Source organism: Homarus americanus, unplaced genomic scaffold, assembly GCF_018991925.1.
Source record: "Homarus americanus isolate GMGI-L3 unplaced genomic scaffold, GMGI_Hamer_2.0 scaffold18044, whole genome shotgun sequence".
NCBI classification, from domain to species: Eukaryota; Metazoa; Arthropoda; class Malacostraca; order Decapoda; family Nephropidae; genus Homarus; species Homarus americanus.
In genome coordinates this window covers 936,101-955,975 of record NW_024746240.1, presented here as the reverse complement: position 1 = coordinate 955,975, position 19,875 = coordinate 936,101, and the positions used below count along the sequence as shown (strand labels likewise).

The window sequence follows — 19,875 nt, the reverse complement described above, 5'->3', positions numbered from 1 at the left end:
TAAAGCCTTCGATACTGTCGACCATTCCATCCTCCTTTCAAAGCTTGAACATTACGGCGTTAGGGGCCTGTCCCACAATTGGTTTACCTCATATATGTCCAACAGGAAGCAGTATGTCTGCTATAATAATCATCAATCTGACTCTTCGCCAATCTTGTATGGCATCCCCCAAGGTTCCATTCTCGGTCCAGTACTGTCTTTGTTGTACATAAACGACATAGTCCACGCCAGCACACTCATAAAATACAACTTATTTGCAGAAGAGAGTAATCTCTATGCCAGCAACTCAGACCTTCATTCCTTGATGAGAACTATGAACACTGAATTGACTAAAGTCAGGACCTGGGTAATACGTAATAAACTGACCTTAAACCTTGAGAAAACCCAATACATGATCTTTCACAGAAGGAAAAACTTACCCCCAGACTTGGACCTCTGTACCTTGGTAATACAGTCCTCAAACACGAACAAAATACTAAATTCCTCGGAGTTATTGTTGATGAGAAACTTAACTGGAGAAACCACATACAAGCCATCCACAGTAAAGTCAATAAACAGTGCTGTATCATGTATCACACTCGACAGTCACTCACTCTCACAGCAATGAAAGAAATCTATCATGATCTTGTTTACTAACACCTGATACACTGTCACACACTATAGGGGGCCTCTGGCTCTTCAAATATCCAATCCTTGGTTAATGCAGAAAAGAGAGTTGTACAGACAATGACCTACTTGATAAAAACAGATCACACAAACGAAAAAATTACTAAATTGAAAATGTTAAAATTCGAAGATATTAACACCTACTGCTGTACCCTCTTTGTCTACAAATCTATCAATCACTTGCTTGACAATAAATATTTTCAGTTCCGGAATAATCAGAGATACATCTTAAGGCACCCAGAGCTACTAAGACCACCCCCATGTGCTCCTCTCAGTCCCAGACCTCCATAAAATATCACGGTGATGAAGGTGTGGAACAACTCACCCCCACCCATCCGAGTAAAGACTATGCTCCCTTCCTTTAAATCATCTCTTAAAAAGTATCTATTGTCTAAGTATTAATATTTCTTGTTTTACCTACTATATTTACAGTACCTGCTTTTATTGTACCATCAAAACCGTTTTATCGGAAATTATCGTGTAAATAGATAAGAAATTACCATTGCAATAAACATATTTGCCAACTAGACATAAACCTGACAGCTCTGTCCTCTTGTTCAACTTTATTATTGTACAACCCATGTTGTACTGCTCCCCCATTATACTTATGTTTTTCAATTCCACTGTAACTTATGTATAATACTTATAATATAAATGTAAAAATAATAATAATAATAATAATAATAATAATAATAATAATAATAATAATAATAATAATAATAATAATAATAATAAAATAAATATTGAAGTGATAAACGTGGTAACATTATGAGATGTTTTTATTACCACCATGCTGTGTGCACTATTCCAGATGATACTAAATGTTACATAATACTTCCTTCAGATAAATGTACAGTATATATCAGGTGCCTACAGGAGAGCTCAGGTTCTCAACTGGCTCGGCCATGTTAATATTGTTATTATTATCCACTCTGTATCTGTTTTTCTGGTTAAATAAACTGTTTCAATTCAAATCAATTCAACATACACGTATACATACTGGTCGGGGAACAAGACTACGAGATACTAAGGTGAGGGTCAACTCTCTAAAAGTAAATCCCTGAAGTTTAATCATAAATCGCTGAGAGACGAGGCTTCCTTCCCTCCCTTATGACGCCGTGTTAATGTCTTGGTCATGATAAGTGATGTTATCTCGGTACTGCCCATTAAATTCTTCACCCTGTCTTCTTCCTCCTCCTCTTTCTCGTCCACCCGGTCCTCATCCTCCTTTTCCTCCAGCCCCTCCTCCTCTTCCTCCAGTCCCTCCTCCTCTTCCTCCACTGTCCTCCTCCTCTTCCTCAAAACTCTAATATAAACAGTACTATTCACTTAAATGTTATTCACAGGGATAATGGATGGAAAGGCGTAGTGTGTGTGTGTGTGTGTGTGTGTGTGTGTGTGTGTGTGTGTGTGTGTGTGTGTGTGTGTGTGTGTCCTATTTTTAAGTAGTCTATTTCTGTCTGTCCTATTGTGAGTTAGTTCTATTATTACCCGTCATATTTTTGTGATCTATTGTGTGTTGAGTTAGTCTATTTTTGTGTCCAATTGATAACATATAAAGGTAACTATAGTAGGCCTATTTTGAAGATAATTACAGTAGGCCTATTGACCCTTTATTATAGACTGACCCTTGTTTACACTCATACTTGTTCCAACTTATATTTGAAGCTTCCCAAGACTGGAGCCCGATTTAATCAACTTCTCCTCACTTAACGTCTTCTCTCCTCACTCTAATATCTCCTCTCACTTCCATCAGTCTCCTCACTCTTGAACTTCCCTCACCAACGCCTCTCTCCTCACTCCTTAATCGCCTCCTCACTTAATCGGTCTCTCTCTCACTCTAATTGGGGTCTCCTCGTAATGCCCTCTCTCCTCACTACTGTTCCTCCTCACTTCCCAACGCCTCCCCCTCACTCTTAACGTCTCTCCCTCACTCTGCGGCTGAACAAAGGGGACATTACAAAGGTAATCAAACTATCCAACCAGGAGCGAACTCGTAACAATAGTTTTAAATTAGACAAATTCAGATTGAGGCGCAAAATAGGTAAACATTGGTTTGGAAATAGAGTAGCGGACGAGTGGAAGAAGTTACCAAATATCATCATTAACTCGAATACGCTGGATAGCTTCAAACATAGGTTGGTTGGATACATGAGCAATAAGGGTTAGGTGCAAATGGGACTGCCCAGTATGGGCCAATAGACCCGCTGCAGTTTCCTCCATTCTTATGTTCTTATGTTTCTCCCTCACTCTGCGTCTCTCAATCCAATTCTCGTCCTCTCCTATTTCTAAGTTGCTATTATCTATGTTGTCAATCAGTGTATTATTTCCTACCTTCCCTATTCATAAGGTTCCTATTAGTTCCGTTCCTATTTGCTTAGTATCCTATTTTTTGTGATTGTTATTCCATATCAGGATAGGTTAAAGAAACTAAACTTGCATTCCCTAGAAAGACGAAGAGTGCGGGGAGATATGATAGAAGTATTTAAGTGGGTGAAAGGAATCAATAAAGGGGATATAGATAAAGTTCTTATAATATCCGAGCAGGATAGTACTCGGAGCAACGGATTTAAGTTGGATAAGTTTAGGTTTAGGAGGGAGATAGGAAGAAACTGGTTCACAAATAGGGTGGTGGACGAGTGGAACAAGCTTAGCAACTTTGTAGTAAGTGCTGGAACTCTGGAAAGTTTCAAAAGGAGGCTAGATAGATTCATGGATGATAGAGAGTGGTAGTAACTCGACAGGAGCTGCCATGCACAGGCCAACCGGCCTATTGCAGACTCCTTATTTTCTTATGTTCTAATGTTTCTTATATCCTATGAAAGTCGTATAGTAGGTCGCTGGCATCTCGTTTTCTATATCTACGTGTCTTGAATGTGGATTTGTGAGGTATTGGAACGACCGCGCGCGCTCGTGTGTGTGTGTGTGTTGTGCAGAAACTCACAACTAATAGGAGACAAATTACCTACAGACACAAACAGTAATGAGCACCTGTATGCGTAACGACAGTCACCTGAATATAACTAATGACACAACTTACACACTAAATCAACAGTCACATAATTACGCGCGTAACTCGGCACTTCAGACGGGTGAATGGACTGAAGAGGAGTAAATAATACACGGAGAGAGAGAGAGAGAGAGAGAGAGAGAGAGAGAGAGAGAGAGAGAGAGAGAGAGTGTGTGTGTGTGTGTGTGTGTCATGTTAAAATATTCACTTTTATAACTTACTCTACTCGCGATAATGTCGCTGTGGAGACTTAATATATCCATTAATAATGAACGTCTATGGCAGTAACAGCATAGAATGACGACTGTGTTGGGAGGAATGTTATATAAGGCGATAAACACAATAGCTCACACTCTTGGTATGTGGGGAGTATCGAATCTAGGTGAGAATTGAATGTTAGTTTCCTGTAGGTCCTGATGTTCCCTTTTAGGTCATTGTGCTGTAGATATAGAATACCTTATTTTACGCTACAGAAGGAGGAAGTATATATAACAAACACTGCACTCGACCACCTTCATTTCCTCACCTGTAATGTTAGGTATAATTCACAGCCAGGTAAACAAAACCAAAAAAGGAAGGTAGTGGGTGTATTGATATTCCTGTAGACGCGTTTCGTTAGCCGTCTCTGAGGACACTAACCCCATTTCAGCGATATACGTTTACGACAACAACAAATCCCCAGCGTGATAATACCAAAGGCTGAAAAGTACCGCAACTAAGGTGATGTTCTACTTAAGTTCCCTCAGGGCAAAGGGAGGAGCGAGGTGGGGAAACGGGGTAGGAAGGAGTGGGTGAGGTGTGACTTAGTGGGAATGGGTGAGGTAGGAAGGGGTGGAGGTAGGAAGGAGGCAGTGTAAGGACACACCTGTAGGCCCTGATTGGTCGGTGGTGTGAGGGTGTGGCAAGAAAGGAAGAGATTGATTGTGTGAAGGAGGTAAGAATGGGATGGAGGAGGAGGAGGTGGTCTAGAGTGTGGGGGAGGAGGAGGTCTAGAGTGTGGGGGAGGAGGAGGTCTAGAGTGTGGAGGAGGAGGAGGTCTAGAGTGTGGGTGAGGAGGAGGTCTAGAATGTGGAGGAGGAGGAGGTCTAGGGTGTGGGTGAGGAGGAGGTCTAGAATGTGGAGGAGGAGGAGGGGGAACTATAGAATGTGTGTGAAGGGAGAAAGGCAAGAATATGTGGAGAAAAAGAAGAGGGAGGAGTATGGTAGGAAAGAATGTGTGGAGGGGAAGAAAGATGGAAGATAAGAATATAATAAATGAAGATAAAGGATAAATAATAAATATGGTTTGGGCTGAGGATGACGAGACCCCAGAATAGGTAGTCAATTGGCTAGAAATTCTGACCTGTTTCGACCTCAAAAAATATCAACGTAAATAACAACGGTAAGGTTAGGTTAGGTTAGGTTAGGTTAGGTTAGAATTGGTTTGGTTTGGTTAGGTTAAGTTAAGTTAGGTTATTTAAAACTGGGATAAATTAGGATAGGTCACTTTAGATCAGGTTTCATATAAACATACAGTATACTGTATATATTTATCGTACATTCACCCCTTCATGACGACATCCTGCGAGTTCCCTGGCTGGATACACCACAAAGCCCCATTACATCTATTATTAACTTGTATGTACAGTTACCATCTACGTATAATGATGAATGTGTCACCATACACCTATAGACGCATTACACAGGTAACTTGGAATTCTTATATGTGAGTTGCCGAGGTTCTATTTCTAAAGCATATTGATTGGCTAATAGTAGGCTAGTCAAAGGCCCATACAACCAATCACATACCAGGTATCACGATATGAGAAAGAACCATTTTATACGTTGGATGGTTTAAGATCAAAAAGGTTTATAAAAACAATGATATAAACCTGTGTACCTGCCGAACTAAAAATACCGAGAAACCAATACTACGACACAACACATTCCTATTCAGAGAGAGAGAGATTGGTAGAAACACGTAAACAGAATCCCTCTATGATCTTGAAGGAACGACAGACAGTAAAACATAATCTGTGGCCTCCCAGCTACTTCCACTGTACTTGTGTGTAATGTAATAGGGTACTACTGGGGTATTTGAACGTGTCATATGAGTTTATTTAGCAGGATGGGGAGGGGGGGGGGGTTGGGGGGAAGGAGGTATTTGGAACTCGAAAGAAGGATGTTTAAAGTCATATGATGGAGGGAACTTACACCCACTTGGAGTCACATGATGAGGTAAGTTTCAGATCAGATGAGAAGGTAGTAATGCTTATGTGCTTTGCTTTGAATAGGATATAAAGGGATGCTCTCTCAACTAGCCCCCGAGCTTCATGAGAGAGTACAGTATAATCGTGCCAGACAAGTTCATTACCATCTGAGGTACTCTTGCAAGTCACCCGAGGTCAGGCGAGGGTTTGAGAGTCGCTCTTATTCCCTCTAAAAGGTCAATGTCCCCCTTGATGTTATAAACGGATGTATTACGTGTTTTGTAACTTCAAACAAGTGAAGATAAGGATAGTAAACCTGGTTATACCCAATTACTGTGACCGGCGACCGTGCCAATCAGGTTACCGCCAGGTAAGTGATACAAAGAGATGGCGAGGCGACCACATTAACATGTTATGGGCAAGTTGATGCTAAATATTCACGACCTACTGGAGGTGTGTGTGTGTGTGTGTTAATGTCTTGTGGATGATCTTATATTGTTGGCCCTTGTCTTATCACTACTGTACTCTGGGATTAAAGTGTATGTACTAACTACTCAATGAACCGTAAGTTACTAATACTGTCTATTACTGTTATTATTGTTGTTATTATTATCATCAACGGATGTATTAATAGCACTGTTAATATAATTACTAACAGTACACGCAAACACCGGCGGCCATCAGATGTTTCCTAATGTGACGCTGTGACGTCATTAGGCGCCGACGAGCCGGGCCGATGACGTGGCGGATCTTGCCCTTGCTTCTATTATTAGGTACTATTCCCCCCCCCCACCCACCATCCATTCCTACCCTCCTTCCCTGTTCCCGTCCGTCTTCTTTCTTCCTTCCTCCCTCCTTCCTTCCCTCCCTCCCACTCCTCCTCCTCCTCCTCCCTCCTGGCTCCTCCTCCCTCCTGCTCCTCCCTCCCTCCTGCCTCCTCCCTCCTGCTCCTCCCACCTCCTCCCGCTCCTCCCACCTCCCGCTCCTCCCACCTCCCGCTCCTCCTCCTCCTCTACCAAGAACATCTGTCTCTCCAGGCTGCAGTTCCCAGTGTGTTGTTTGTTTACATAAATGCGAGAGTACACAGCAGGGTAGTGAGAGAGAGCAGCGGGAACTGACATCACCATCATCGACTTATGGATTTGTCTTCACCGTTGAGTGCCTGACTTTTATTTTTTTTTTTGGTATAAGTGTCTTGCTCTTTGTCTTTAAGTGTGTCTTCTTGCTCTTTGTCTTTAAGAGTGTCTTCTTGCTCTTTGTCTTTAAGTGTGTCTTCTTGCTCTTTGTCTTTAAGAGTGTCTTCTTGCTCTTTGTCTTTAAGTGTGTCTTCTTGCTCTTTTGGCCTTTAGAAGGTGTGTGTCTTCTTGCTCTTTGTCTTCTAAAGTGTGTCTTCTTGCTCTTTGTCTTCTAAGTGTGTCTTCTTGCTCTTGCTGTCTTCAAAGTGTGTCTTCTTACTCTTTGTCTTTAAAGTGTCTTCTTGCTCTTTGTCTTTAGAGTGTCTTCTTGCTCTTTACTGTCTTTAAAAGTGTCTTCTTGCTCTTTGTATTTAAGAGTGTCTTCTTGCTCTTTGTCTTTAAGTGTGTCTTCTTGCTCTTTGTCTTTAAGTGTGTCTTCTTGCTCTTTGTCTTTAAGAGTGTCTTCTTGCTCTTTGTCTTTAAGAGTGTCTTCTTGCTCTTTGTCTTTAAGTGTGTCTTCTTGCTCTTTGTCTTTAAGTGTGTCTTCTTGCTCTTTGTCTTTAAGTGTGTCTTCTTGCTCTTTGGCTTTATGTGTGTCTTCTTGCTCTTTGTCTTTAAGTGTGTCTTCTTGCTCTTTGTCTTTAAGTGTGTCTTCTTGCTCTTTGTCTTTAAGAGTGTCTTCTTGCTCCTTGTCTTTAAGTGTGTCTTCTTGCTCTTTGTCTTTAAGTGTGTCTTCTTGCTCTTTGTCTTTAAATGTGTCTTCTTGCTCTTTGTCTTTAAGAGTGTCTTCTTGCTCTTTGTCTTTAAGTGTGTCTTCTTGCTCTTTGTCTTTAAGTGTGTCTTTCTGCTCTTTTGCACCAAGGTGTCTTCTTGCTCTTTTGTCTTAAGGTGTCTTCTTTGCTCTTTTGTCTTTAAGTGTCTTCTTGCTCTTTTGTCTTTAAGTGTGTCTTCTTGCTCTTTTGTTCCTAAGTGTGTCTTTCGTTTCTTTTGTCTCTTTATGTGTGTCTTTCTGCTCTCTTTGTCTTTAAGTGTGTCTTCTTGCTCTTTTGTCTTTAAGTGTGTCTTTCTTGCTCTTTTGTCTTCATGTGTCTTCTTGCTCTTGTCTTTGTGTGTGTCTTTCTTGCTCTTTGTCTTTTGTGTGTGTCTTCTTGCTCTTTTTGTCTTAAGTGTGTCTTCTGCTCTTTGTCTTAAGTGTCTTCTAGCTCTTTGTCTTTAAGTGTGTCTTCTTGTTCTTTGTGTATTTATATGTGTCTTCTTGCTCTTTGTCTTTAAGTGTGTCTTCTTGCTCTTTGTCTTTAAGTGTGTCTTCTTGCTCTTTGTCTTTAAGTGTGTCTTCTTGCTCTTTGTCTTTAAGTGTGTCTTCTTCTTGTTTTGTCTTTATATTGTGTCTTCTTGCTCTTTGTCTTTAAGTGTGTCTTCTTGCTCTTTGTCTTTAAATGTGTCTTCTTGCTCTTTGTCTTTAAGTGTGTCTTCTTGCTCTTTGTCTTTATGTGTGTCTTCTTGCTCTTTGTCTTTAAGTTTTGTCTTCTTGCTCTTTGTCTTTAAGTGTGTCTTCTTGCTCTTTGTCTTTAAGTGTGTCTTCTTGCTCTTTGTCTTTAAGTGTGTCTTCTTGTTCTTTGTATTTAGCGGCTAGGATAGACACATCTGGCAAGTTAGTAACGCTGTACCCATACCGGAACACTCAGCATGTAAATTTTGTGATAAACCTTTAAAGCATACACTTGAACACTATATTATTGAATGTGACACTGTCAAAGACTTCAGGCCACCTGGCTTATTGTATCATGAACTTTGTAATCACTATATTGAATCGGGGGTGCTTGGGGACATTCTTGCTGTTTATCCCAAATTTGCTAGTCCACACTGATTAGTCTTCAATTAGAATATGACGTCCAATGTATATGAACCACCGTCTTGCATGGCAGTGAACAGCGACATCATCTACATGACTCTGACCTATATATACCTGTACTGCTAATGATATGATGTATTTCTTTGTGTACGAACCTCTGTCCTGCATGGCAGTGAACAGTGACATAACCCACATGAATGAATCTTATATATATATATATATATATATATATATATATATATATATATATATATATATATATATATATATATATATATATATATATGTTAGTGAATATAATGTATTTCTTTGTGTATGAACCTCTGTCCTGCGTGGCAGAGAGAAGTGATACCACCCTCAGTGTCAAGACCTGACTGAATTACTCAGAATAGGCAAACTGTACTACAAGCTTTGTCAATAAATTTGTTAAACTGAAAAAATTGTATTTAAGTATGTCCAATAAGTGTCTTTTTTCTCTTTACAGTTTTATTTTTTTCCTCTTTCCTTTTTATGCTATTCCTCATCCTTCATAAATATCCTTCTCTCCTTCTCCATGTTCTTCCTCACTCTTTCTCTCTCCACACACACACACACTTACTCCTTCCATACTTGTTTACGTTTTGAGCTGTGAAAATTAAATGTTTTTTCCTAATTTCTAATCATACACATGGACTTCCCCGTCTTACTCCTCTCTCCATCACCCCCCTCCCCGTTCACCTACCCCCACCCCCAACACCTTCTCTTTCCCCACAATAAAAATAAACCCCCCGAATGTTACCTAAGTTCCCACCTTCTTCCATCCTCCTCCCACCTCCTATCCTCCCCAATTACTTCAGCATGTAGCTTACTATCCCCAACTTCCCATTTACCCCCCTCTCTCCTCCTCTCCCTCCCTCCATAGTAATCACCAACAAAGTCAACCCCAGTAGTTCACACACACACACACACACACACACACACACAGAGCACTTCCTTCTCATAGTAACCTCCCCACCACTGAATCCTCCCCCATAGCAACATACTCCCCACCCCACACCTACTACCCCTCCTCTCCCTCATCGTGGACGGCACAAACAACTCATTCTCAAGTGTTTCTCTCACACCATCTATAAACACAATACTTGGTTGGAAAATCCCGTCTTACGTTAATATTCCCACAAGTGATAAGAGAAAGAGTCAGGAATCCCAATATTTTCTTCATTTTTTTTTTTTTTCAAGCGAGAGTGCGAGGCCCTATATAGGTTTACGTCAGTCATCTCCCACTCTGGTTAATAATATTTGTATAGTGTTAATAAAACTTGTTTACAATACAGGGTGAAATAAGAGTAATTTTAGTAAGTTATTATTTGAAAGTACTGTATGATTGTTGTTCGATCTGTTTATAATACTAGTTTATTATTATCTGTGACGCTACAGTTTATTTGATAAGTGAAGATTAATTTACGGCCAAAAAGAGAATGGGGATTTTTTACAGCTATTCTTACTGTACTAGTTAAAGGGGACAGTAGGATTAAACAGATATCCTATAGTTACGATAACTCAAACCTCCCGATATCCTACTTACGATAACTCAAACCTCCCGATATCCTACTTACGACAACTCAAACCTCCCGATATCCTACTTAAGATAACTCAAACCTTCCGATATCCTTAAGATAACTCAAACCTTCCGATATCCCACTTACGATAACTCAAACCTCCCGATATCCTACTTAAGACAACTCAAACCTCCCGATATCCTACTTAAGACAACTCAAACTTCCCGATATCCTACTTGCGATAGCTCAAAACCTCACAAATATGACTATGATAACATGAATAAAGCTGGTAGCTATTTAAAGTGATCTTATTGTGGGGAGGTGAAAACAAAAGCGACTCAACACAACAGTCCCAGACAAGGGTGGAATAAATGATAGCTTTTGTTTGCTCTTCATGGCGGTTTTGAAGAGTGAAAAACCAAAAAAAAAAGACAAGTGTTTGATATTTATGTACCAATATAGTGTGTGTGTGTGTGTGTGTGTGTGTGTGAATATGCTCACGTCTACATTCATCTACGTATCTGAATACCAATTACAATAATATATCAAAATAGTGACTTAGGTCTACGTGGCTGTATCAGTGTAAGGGGACGACATACGTGCTGATGCCGGTGTTCATACGTTCCTACGAGACAAATAATTAATATTCATACATGTTTACGATTCAATCTCCTACGTGTTAAGACCGACATGGTTTATTCTGTCTCCCGGTATCCTCAGCAGGAAGATACAAGTGCTTATGATTAGTGAGATGAATTGCCGGCATATCTTGTGTGTGTGTGTTAGCTTAACTGGCAATACGTTCATCTGCAGCTCTCACCCTTTGTTTATATCAAAATATAATATTATGTCGTTCTTTTTCTCCCACCTCTATCTGTTTATCTAAATATCTCTATCTGTCTGTCTCAAACCGTCCATCTTTCTTACTCTCTCTCTGTCTGTCTGTCTTTCCCTGTCACTCTCTTCAGTATGAACTAAATCAACAAATACCTCTCTCAAAAATGGTCAAATTGGGGGACATCAAGTACAAGAATGGTTGGTAATTGTTAGGTGGAGAATACTGGCCTCATATTACCACCCATTGTCGTGTGGGGAATAGGGTCTTCCTATTACCCATAACACCCATTCGTTGCAAGAGTGAACAGTGGATGATGTCTCGTAATAATTCACCAAGTGTCGTGTTTTTTTTTTCCTCTGCTTTATTCCTCTTGTTTTCTTCCCCTTGCTTATATTCTTTCCTTTGTTTATTTTTTTTATTTTTTTTACTTGTCTATTATTTAATGTTTGATTTATTCTTATTATTTTTTTACGTTATTTTCCTTTATTATTTATTCATTTTATTTTCACTGGTTGTACTGTCTTTCTGTTTACAGGTGATATCATCCGTCTTTCTCTTCTCTACCACATATCATCCGTCTTTCTCTTCTCTACCACATATCATCCGTCTGTCTTATCTACCACCTATCATCCGTCACTTTTTCTTATCTACCGCGTGATATCATCCCTCGCCATGCTAGATATCTTACTCCTAAGGTTTTGGATATCTAAGTCGCAGTTCTGGTGGTGGGGGTCAGAGGAGACACCCAAGGCTACACATGATCACTACAGGCAGCCTCGAGTTTAGCCTCCCTGGACGAGCAGAAGTGGAGGGACGTGTAATGAATGGTGAGAGAGAGAGAGAGAGAGAGAGAGAGAGAGAAATCCTCACCCAACAAAGCAAAGACGCGCACACACACACACACACACACAGTTGTTTGTGTGTGTCTGTAGTAAGTTTCCCCACTAATTTTAACAAAACTTATTGTATCTAATGCTTATAATAAAGTTTGATCTATAATTTTGTCAGGCATATTTATAAATTTCTATAATTGAAATTAAGATAAAGAAATTTATTAACCCAGCAAAGTGATATTTATTTTTTAATATGGTTACATGGAGATATTTTTTTCATCCTTGAGCCAAATATTTGAAAGTCTTGAGTAGGATAACCAAATTATTGACTTATGATACCATGATACCGGAAACACTGAACTAAATATCTTTACTAATCAACATGATATCCTAGCCCCAATACCACCTATCTGTTAAGCCATAACCTGCTTCCGCCAGGTGATTTATGCAATGAGGTCATGAACGTTGCCTAATTACTCATCAGTAGTCAGCGGCGTTTACCTGTATCTATACGCAGCAGAAGAATCGACAGAGGCGTCCACTTGGAAAATTACGCATCAATTAAATTAGTAATGGCATCCGTCTAAGGGAGTTAAGCATCACTTAAATTAGCAATGGCGTCTACTTGGTAAGCTACACACAAGTTAATAGCAGCGTCCACCTGAAGAGTTATCCACAGCAGTAGTGACTATCCTGATTTACGCACCATTGTCCAGGTAAACACAAAACACATCTTGACGCAGCAGCAGGGGATATGTAATAATAATAATAATAATTATTAACGGTTTATTGAAAAAGTTCTGCAGCCCGAAGGCTGAAAATATACATTGGGCATAAATGACTTATTACATACATTGGTGGTTTAACAAAAGCCTTCATTAGAGAAAGGTGAAGGAACATACAGTGAACATACAGATTAATGTAGGTGTTGAACAGCAAAAAGGTAGTGTAGTAACTCCCTCCCAGATGGTGTTAGGAAGGACCTCACGTGGTGTAGTAGTTCCCTCACAGATGGTGTTATGAGGGGCCTCACGTGGTGTAGTAATTCCCTCACAGATGGTGTTATGAGGGGCCTCACGTGGTGTAGTAATTCCCTCACAGATGGTGTATGAGCCTCGTGGTGTAGTAATTCCCTCACAGATGGTGTGATGAGGGGCCTCCGTGGTGTAGTAATTCCCTCACAGATGGTGTTATGGGGGACCTCACGTTGTGTAGTTCCCTCACAGATGGTGTGTGTGTGTGTGTGTGTGTGTGTGTGTGTGTGTGTGTGTGTGTGTGTGTGTGTGTGTGTGTGTGTGTGTGTGTGTGCGTGCGTGCGTGTGCGTGTGTGGGTCAAGACCATGCAATCATATGACCGAGTCACCACCACCGTCTGCATACTGATGATCTTTGGCATCCAGGATCACCACCACTGATGCTGCTACTACTACTACTACTACTACTGCTACTACTACTACTACCTCCATCAGTCACCATCATTACCTCCATCACTGCCATTATCATTACCACCCCCATCAACCCCACCAACGCCACCACTGCTACTACTACCACCACCAGCACCACAACTGCTACCACCACCATCACAATCACTGCCACCACCACCTAGACCACCACTACTACCACCATTACCACTACAATCACCACTGCTAACACCAACCCTACCACCACCACTACTACCACCACCACGACAGTCGCTGGCTTGTCTACGCAGTAATAGCCCATCCACTTAGTTCCCTTATTCTTCTAGCTTAGTTTATGACAGTACACTCCACTTGTCACTAGCATCATGATATTTTAGTAAGCTAAATTGTATTTATATCATTGTACTCATTACATGTACTTTATCATGACTTTGTACTCTTTTATTTGTACTTGCAACTTAGTTCATATATGTACTCATTCATGTACTCCCTGGTTGCTTATGTACTTTCACTAGCATTCTATATATCGCATCGTATCGTATCTACCAGCCCAGTCTGCCTCTTCGTTCTATTGTACTCTGAGATAAGCCCTTGTACACTTACCTCACTCTCACTTCATGTACTTGTACCGTTACTCGTGTACTGTACTCGCACCGTTACTCGTGTACTGTACTTGCACCGTTACTCGTGTACTGTACTTGCACCGTTACTCGTGTACTGTACTTGCACCGTTACTCGTATACTGTACTTGCACCGTTACTCGTGTACTGTACTTGCACCGTTACTCGTGTACTGTACTTGCACCGTTACTCGTGTACTGTACTTGCACCGTTACTCGTGTACTGTACTTGTACCGTTACTCGTGTACTGTACTTGCACCGTTACTCGTGTACTGTACTTGCACCGTTACTCGTGTACTGTACTTGTACCGTTACTCGTGTACTGTACTCGCACCGTTATAAGTATGTTAGCCTTGCACCGTTACTCGTGTACTGTGCCCGCGTTACTCGTGTACTGTACTTGCACCGTTACTCGTGTACTGTACTTGCACCGTGCTCGTGCTGTGCTTACCGTTACTCGTGTGTACTTGCACCGTTACTCGTGTACTGTATATGCACCGTTATTCGTGTACTGTATGCTTGCACCGTTACTCGTGTACTGTATATGCACCGTTATTCGTGTACTGTACTTGTACCGTTTCTCGTGTACTGTACTCGCACCGTTACTCGTGTACTGTACTTGCACCGTTACTCGTGTATTGTACTTGCACCGTTACTCGTGTACTGTACTTGCACCGTTACTCGTGTACTGTACTCGCACCGTTACTCGTGTACTGTATATGCACTCTCATCCTCATTCAAGGCCTTGAACTTAGTGTAAAGAGTCTGTGTTTGTATGTTTGTCCTGACACATTGACTCTCTCTCTCTCTCTCTCTCTCTCTCTCTCTCTCTCTCTCTCTCTCTCTCTCTCTCTCTCTCTCATCCACACTCATCCTCCTTAACACACTTAATTCTCATACTCTCATCATTCCTCCCGTATTCATACACTCAGCATCCACACCTCCATCCTCCCTCTCACATTCACACACTCATCCCACACACACACACACACACACACACACACACACACACCCTCAAACACAAGTATTTTCAATTGACATAATCAGGTCGAAACTTTGACAGTCTTCTTAAGTGAACTTGACATGAACACGAGCTCTTACGACAACCTGTACAGCACTGCCTGATAAACTACAGCAAGTCTGATACATCGTTCTGTCATGCTCCTACTCTCATGGCCAGACTTAGATAGATACTGCCCTGATATGTAACACCTCTCTCTCTCTCTCTCTCTCTCTCTCTCTCTCTCTCTCTCTCTCTCTCTCTCTCTCTCTCGGCACCCCTTACTTTAGTGTGGTCTTGCTGTCTTGTAAAAACTCACTCATACTTTTTCGCATCACCTGAAGATTAACCACCCTAATACTATACCTGGGGGAGGGGGAGGGGGTAGGTTAGGTTAGTTATCATTTGCAGTAAGTTAGGGGGGGCGGGGTAGGTAATCCTTTATTTTCCTTCTAAGGGACGAAACGAACATTAGAAATATTGTTCAAGTTACCTGTACAATGGGTAAGGAAGTTCCATACTAAGAAAACTCGCGCATTATACTTAATAGATTTACTAATGAAATAAATATCGAGTAAATAAAATCTTACACCAATTTTTAAACTTTATCAATGTTGCAGAGGACGAGAACACACACACACACACACACACACACACACACACACACACACACACACACACACACGGCAATGTTCATCCACACTACTATACTGTACGTCCTGCAGGTACCCCCCCCTTCATTATCATTACCACCTCGATGGCCTACTCACCGCCCTACCTCGTCAGCGCCACACGTAGCCACTGATGGGAGAACATTTCCGCCAGAACGGGATATGTACAACGAGGGTTTTTCCTAGGCCGAGTAGCTTGTTTCGTCAAGATATCGCATTCCTTGTGGTGTTCAGCGGAGGTGAGGATGTGGCAAGTTCCAGGATATTGTTAGTTAGTGGAAAAGTCGACTTATACGGCGTCTGGTGAGGTAGCGATGGGATGGAGTTTCCGAAGAGGATGGTAGTAAGGAAGGGGAGGAAGGGAGGGGATGGGGGAGAGGAAGGGGGAGATGAAGGAAGGGACGGAGGAGGAAAGGAAGGAAGGGGGTGGGAGATAAGATGGAGGGTGGGAGATAAGAAGGGGAGAAGGAAGGAAGGAAGGAGTCAAGTTTCTCAAAAATATGGTGGAGTGGCTATCTCGTCTCTCAAGAGGTAAGACAGACGGATCTTATCTGTGTCGAGATGGTGAGAGATGTGTCTCGTCTCTCAGAAGGTACGAAAAGTGAAGTCTCTCGCTACAAGGTACTGAGAGAGATATTTAAACTCCTCTTCTGATGAGATGGAGAGCTTTGTCTCGTCTCTCAGTATCTGGTAATAGAAGTGTCATCTCTGATACTATTGTGTGTGTGTGTGTGTGTGAGAGAGAGAGAGAGAGAGAGAGAGAGAGAGAGAGAGAGAGAGAGAGAGAGAGAGGAAACCAGTTCTCCATGGCCACTCCAGCACCAGTTTGTTATTACAAGAGCTTCGCCGCTGTCATGTGAATCTCCTGAACTATCTTGCTTCACTGCTCTCCATCACGCTGAGCCTCCTCGTGCATTAACATTTTCAACTCCTTAACAATAATAATCTTTACTTTGCAGTTCGTTAAAGATAAAAAACAAAACACCGTAACTAAACCAACCAAACTCCTTGACGTCTCTAGATCAAACTAACTGAATATCTGTATAAAGTTAGTTGTTGTTTTTACATTATTTATATCAAATTGTTTCAAAATATAGACAAAAATAATGAACCTCTCTTAAATCGTAACTGTGATGATTAGTGAAGTTAATGACATTGCCTACGCGGTTAAAAGACCTTTGAGTAGATGTTGAAGCGCAGAAATAATTTATAACTTTAATATTAACCACCATTTAAATCGTCATCATCTCCTCCTCCTTCGTGGTCTTGGATAACTAGATGCTGACACGTAAAACCAAAAAATTATTGGTATGACTTTTGATGCTTAACGGTAAAAGATTATAGATATGTCTTAATTCACAGTGTTTACATTAATCGCACGTTATATTCAGGCAGATCTTAAGTGTAATTCTCATAACACTTTGGACACAATTATTTATTTATTTTTTTTTTTTTGTATCTTAGGTTAAATGAATCAATGAGGTGTATTTTTATTCTGCCAGTCACGAGGAAATTTTAACGTAAAGAGCCTTTGAGAATTCGGGACATAATTGGGTATTTGAGATTCTTGGTTAGGTGATGGTTTAATTAAATATTTCTCAATGTAAAATACGCGCGCACACAAACACACACACGTTCTATTAACATACAAAATAGTATTCATAAAACCTCTCTGTATGCCTATTTGTTTTCTCATTCGCTGATCTTTTAGTTGAATTTTTACAAACTCAAAGAAGCGATAACAAATTAACTATGGAGTCTTATCAGTTTCACAGAGATACCGTTATCATCATTATTATTATTATTATTATTATTATTATTATTATTATCTGTATTTATGTGTGTATGACTGTCGTGATCTTTCGGTGTGTTGGTTGAAATGTTAAGCTCGTCTATCTATACGAAGTCGTTATGATAGAACGATATCTGTGTGAACATACGAGGTCAGACCCAACACACCCTCAAGAGGTCAGTCCTTTGTATGTTTTCAGAAAGGTGTTAAGATGAAAGGTTGGTTGGGTGGGATACGTTCATTCTGTCCACCACCACCACCCCTGTGTGTGTGTGTGTGTGTGTGTGTGTGTGTGTTCGAAGAAGACAATCCACTCAAAAAATAATCCCTCTTTACAGAATCAACAATAATAAAAAAAAGTATTACCAAGAAAAATAATAATACGAAAACAAAAGTATTTTCCTAAACACACCAGGAAAATGATACATGTTATTCCTTAATATTTTGTTGAGAATAACTTGGAACCACCCCCCCCCTTTTATATCCATCCTGAATACGTGATAAGCTCTCTAGTTCCAGGAACACGAGGTACATATCATCCGGGTGTAGTTAACGCACGCCACATACATCATCTCCAACACCACATCCAACATCATCACCAACACCACCATCACCCTCCAACACCACCATCATCACCAACACCACAATCATCACCAACACCACCATCATCACCACCAACACCACAAAATATATATATATATATATTTATTATGGTGTAAGTGTAATGTGTTTATAAAATACTCCAAAGAAACTCAAGCTCAGTGCTTCATGACTTCAGTGCATTCGTAGTTGTTTGAATATTTTCCTTCTCAGTCTCCCTCAACGTGTGTGGTGTATCAATCCACTGATCCAATTATAATTCTATCCAGTCACTCACTCACCCACTTACCTAAATATCTATCCAACCTATCCACCTATCATATTTTCCACCCATCCACCCACTTATCCATCAATGAAGTCACTCACCCTCCCTCCAATTCAATATTCTCTCTTATATTTCCTTTCTTATCTACCCATCCCTCTCCTTCGACCCCCCTCCCCTCACTCTCTCCTCCCTACTTACCTCCCTCCCTTCCTCTTCCCCCACCCCTTCACTCTCTCCTTCTTCATCCTCCTCCTCATTCTAGCTCAGAAACAGAGGAGGCCATCACCCCACCCTCCCCCTTGGGCACACCAGTGTAGAAACTAGAAACTTTATATAGGAGGAAAAACAGTGACCTTTATTGCATACCGGTTCGCATCGCTGCCTGTTGCTGAGAAAAGGTGGGTGGGAGCGATGGTGGGAGGGATGGTGAGAGGGGTGATGGGAGAGGGGGAGAAATGGTGGGAGTAGAGAGGTAGCTTAAGAAAGGGAGATAGTGGGAAGGATGGTGGGATGAGAGAGAGAGAGAGAGAGAGAGAGAAATGTAGGGATGGAGAAAGGGAGAGAGTGAGAGGGAAGGGGGATGACAATGAGTCGGGTGATAGGCTAGAGGGACGAAGTAGCATAGGTGGAGGAATGGAAGAAATTATAGTAATGGGAAGGAGGAAGCGAGCAAGAGGAACGATGGAATGAAGACAGAGGAGAGAGTGGGAGTAACAAAAACGATAAAGGAGGAGGAGTAGTGGAAGGTAGTTGATTGAGGAAGGAGATAATAAGCATCGTTGAGGATAAAGGCGAAGAAGGGATATGAAGGAGAGAGAGATTCATCGTGTGGCAGTGCCGGAATACACACCATGTCATCCACCACTTAAGATATAAAAGGGGACCAAGCCAGTCATAGTCATTCTTGCTGACCCGACAGACGGACTTCAACGGCCTGGTGGATATCTCTCCTGTACAACTATTATTATTATTATTATTATTATTATTATTATTATTATTATTATTATTAATTATTATTTCCGAAGGCGTTAAAATATCACCACTGCCTGTATAATTTCTACTGAAAGTATATTATTTACATATACATTTTATTCATTTATTTATATTTGCTAACATTTTTTTTTCACTAAGCAGAAAATACAGTTGGTATAATTATATAGACATTACTGATAGTATATACGGTTCAATTACTACTATCATCCCGAGAGGTTATTTATAGCGGAATTATAATATATCATGGAGAATTATATATATTATAGCAATAAATATAAACCTTGAAGTAAATGTTTTTAACGGCCTCTCAGCACTTGATTTCGTTGTCAATTTTCATTTAATTTTATGATTTTTTTTTACCCTTTTCTTATCGTTATTCTGTAAACTTTTACACAACACACACACACACACA

At 40.7% G+C, this 19,875-nt stretch overlaps 1 protein-coding gene across 1 annotated transcript; it reads right to left on the bottom strand.

Moving 5' to 3' along the window:
* Window positions 1-7,355: 7,355 nt before the first annotated feature.
* Window positions 7,356-9,499, bottom strand: LOC121879181 (DNA ligase 1-like). The gene is made up of 3 exons (XM_042385779.1): window positions 9,491-9,499; window positions 8,437-8,669; window positions 7,356-8,250 (listed from the first exon to the last, which is right to left on the bottom strand). The coding sequence occupies exons 1-3, from the start codon at window positions 9,497-9,499 to the stop codon at window positions 7,356-7,358; spliced, it is 1,137 nt and encodes a 378-aa protein (XP_042241713.1).
* Between the last annotated feature and the right edge of the window lie 10,376 nt (window positions 9,500-19,875).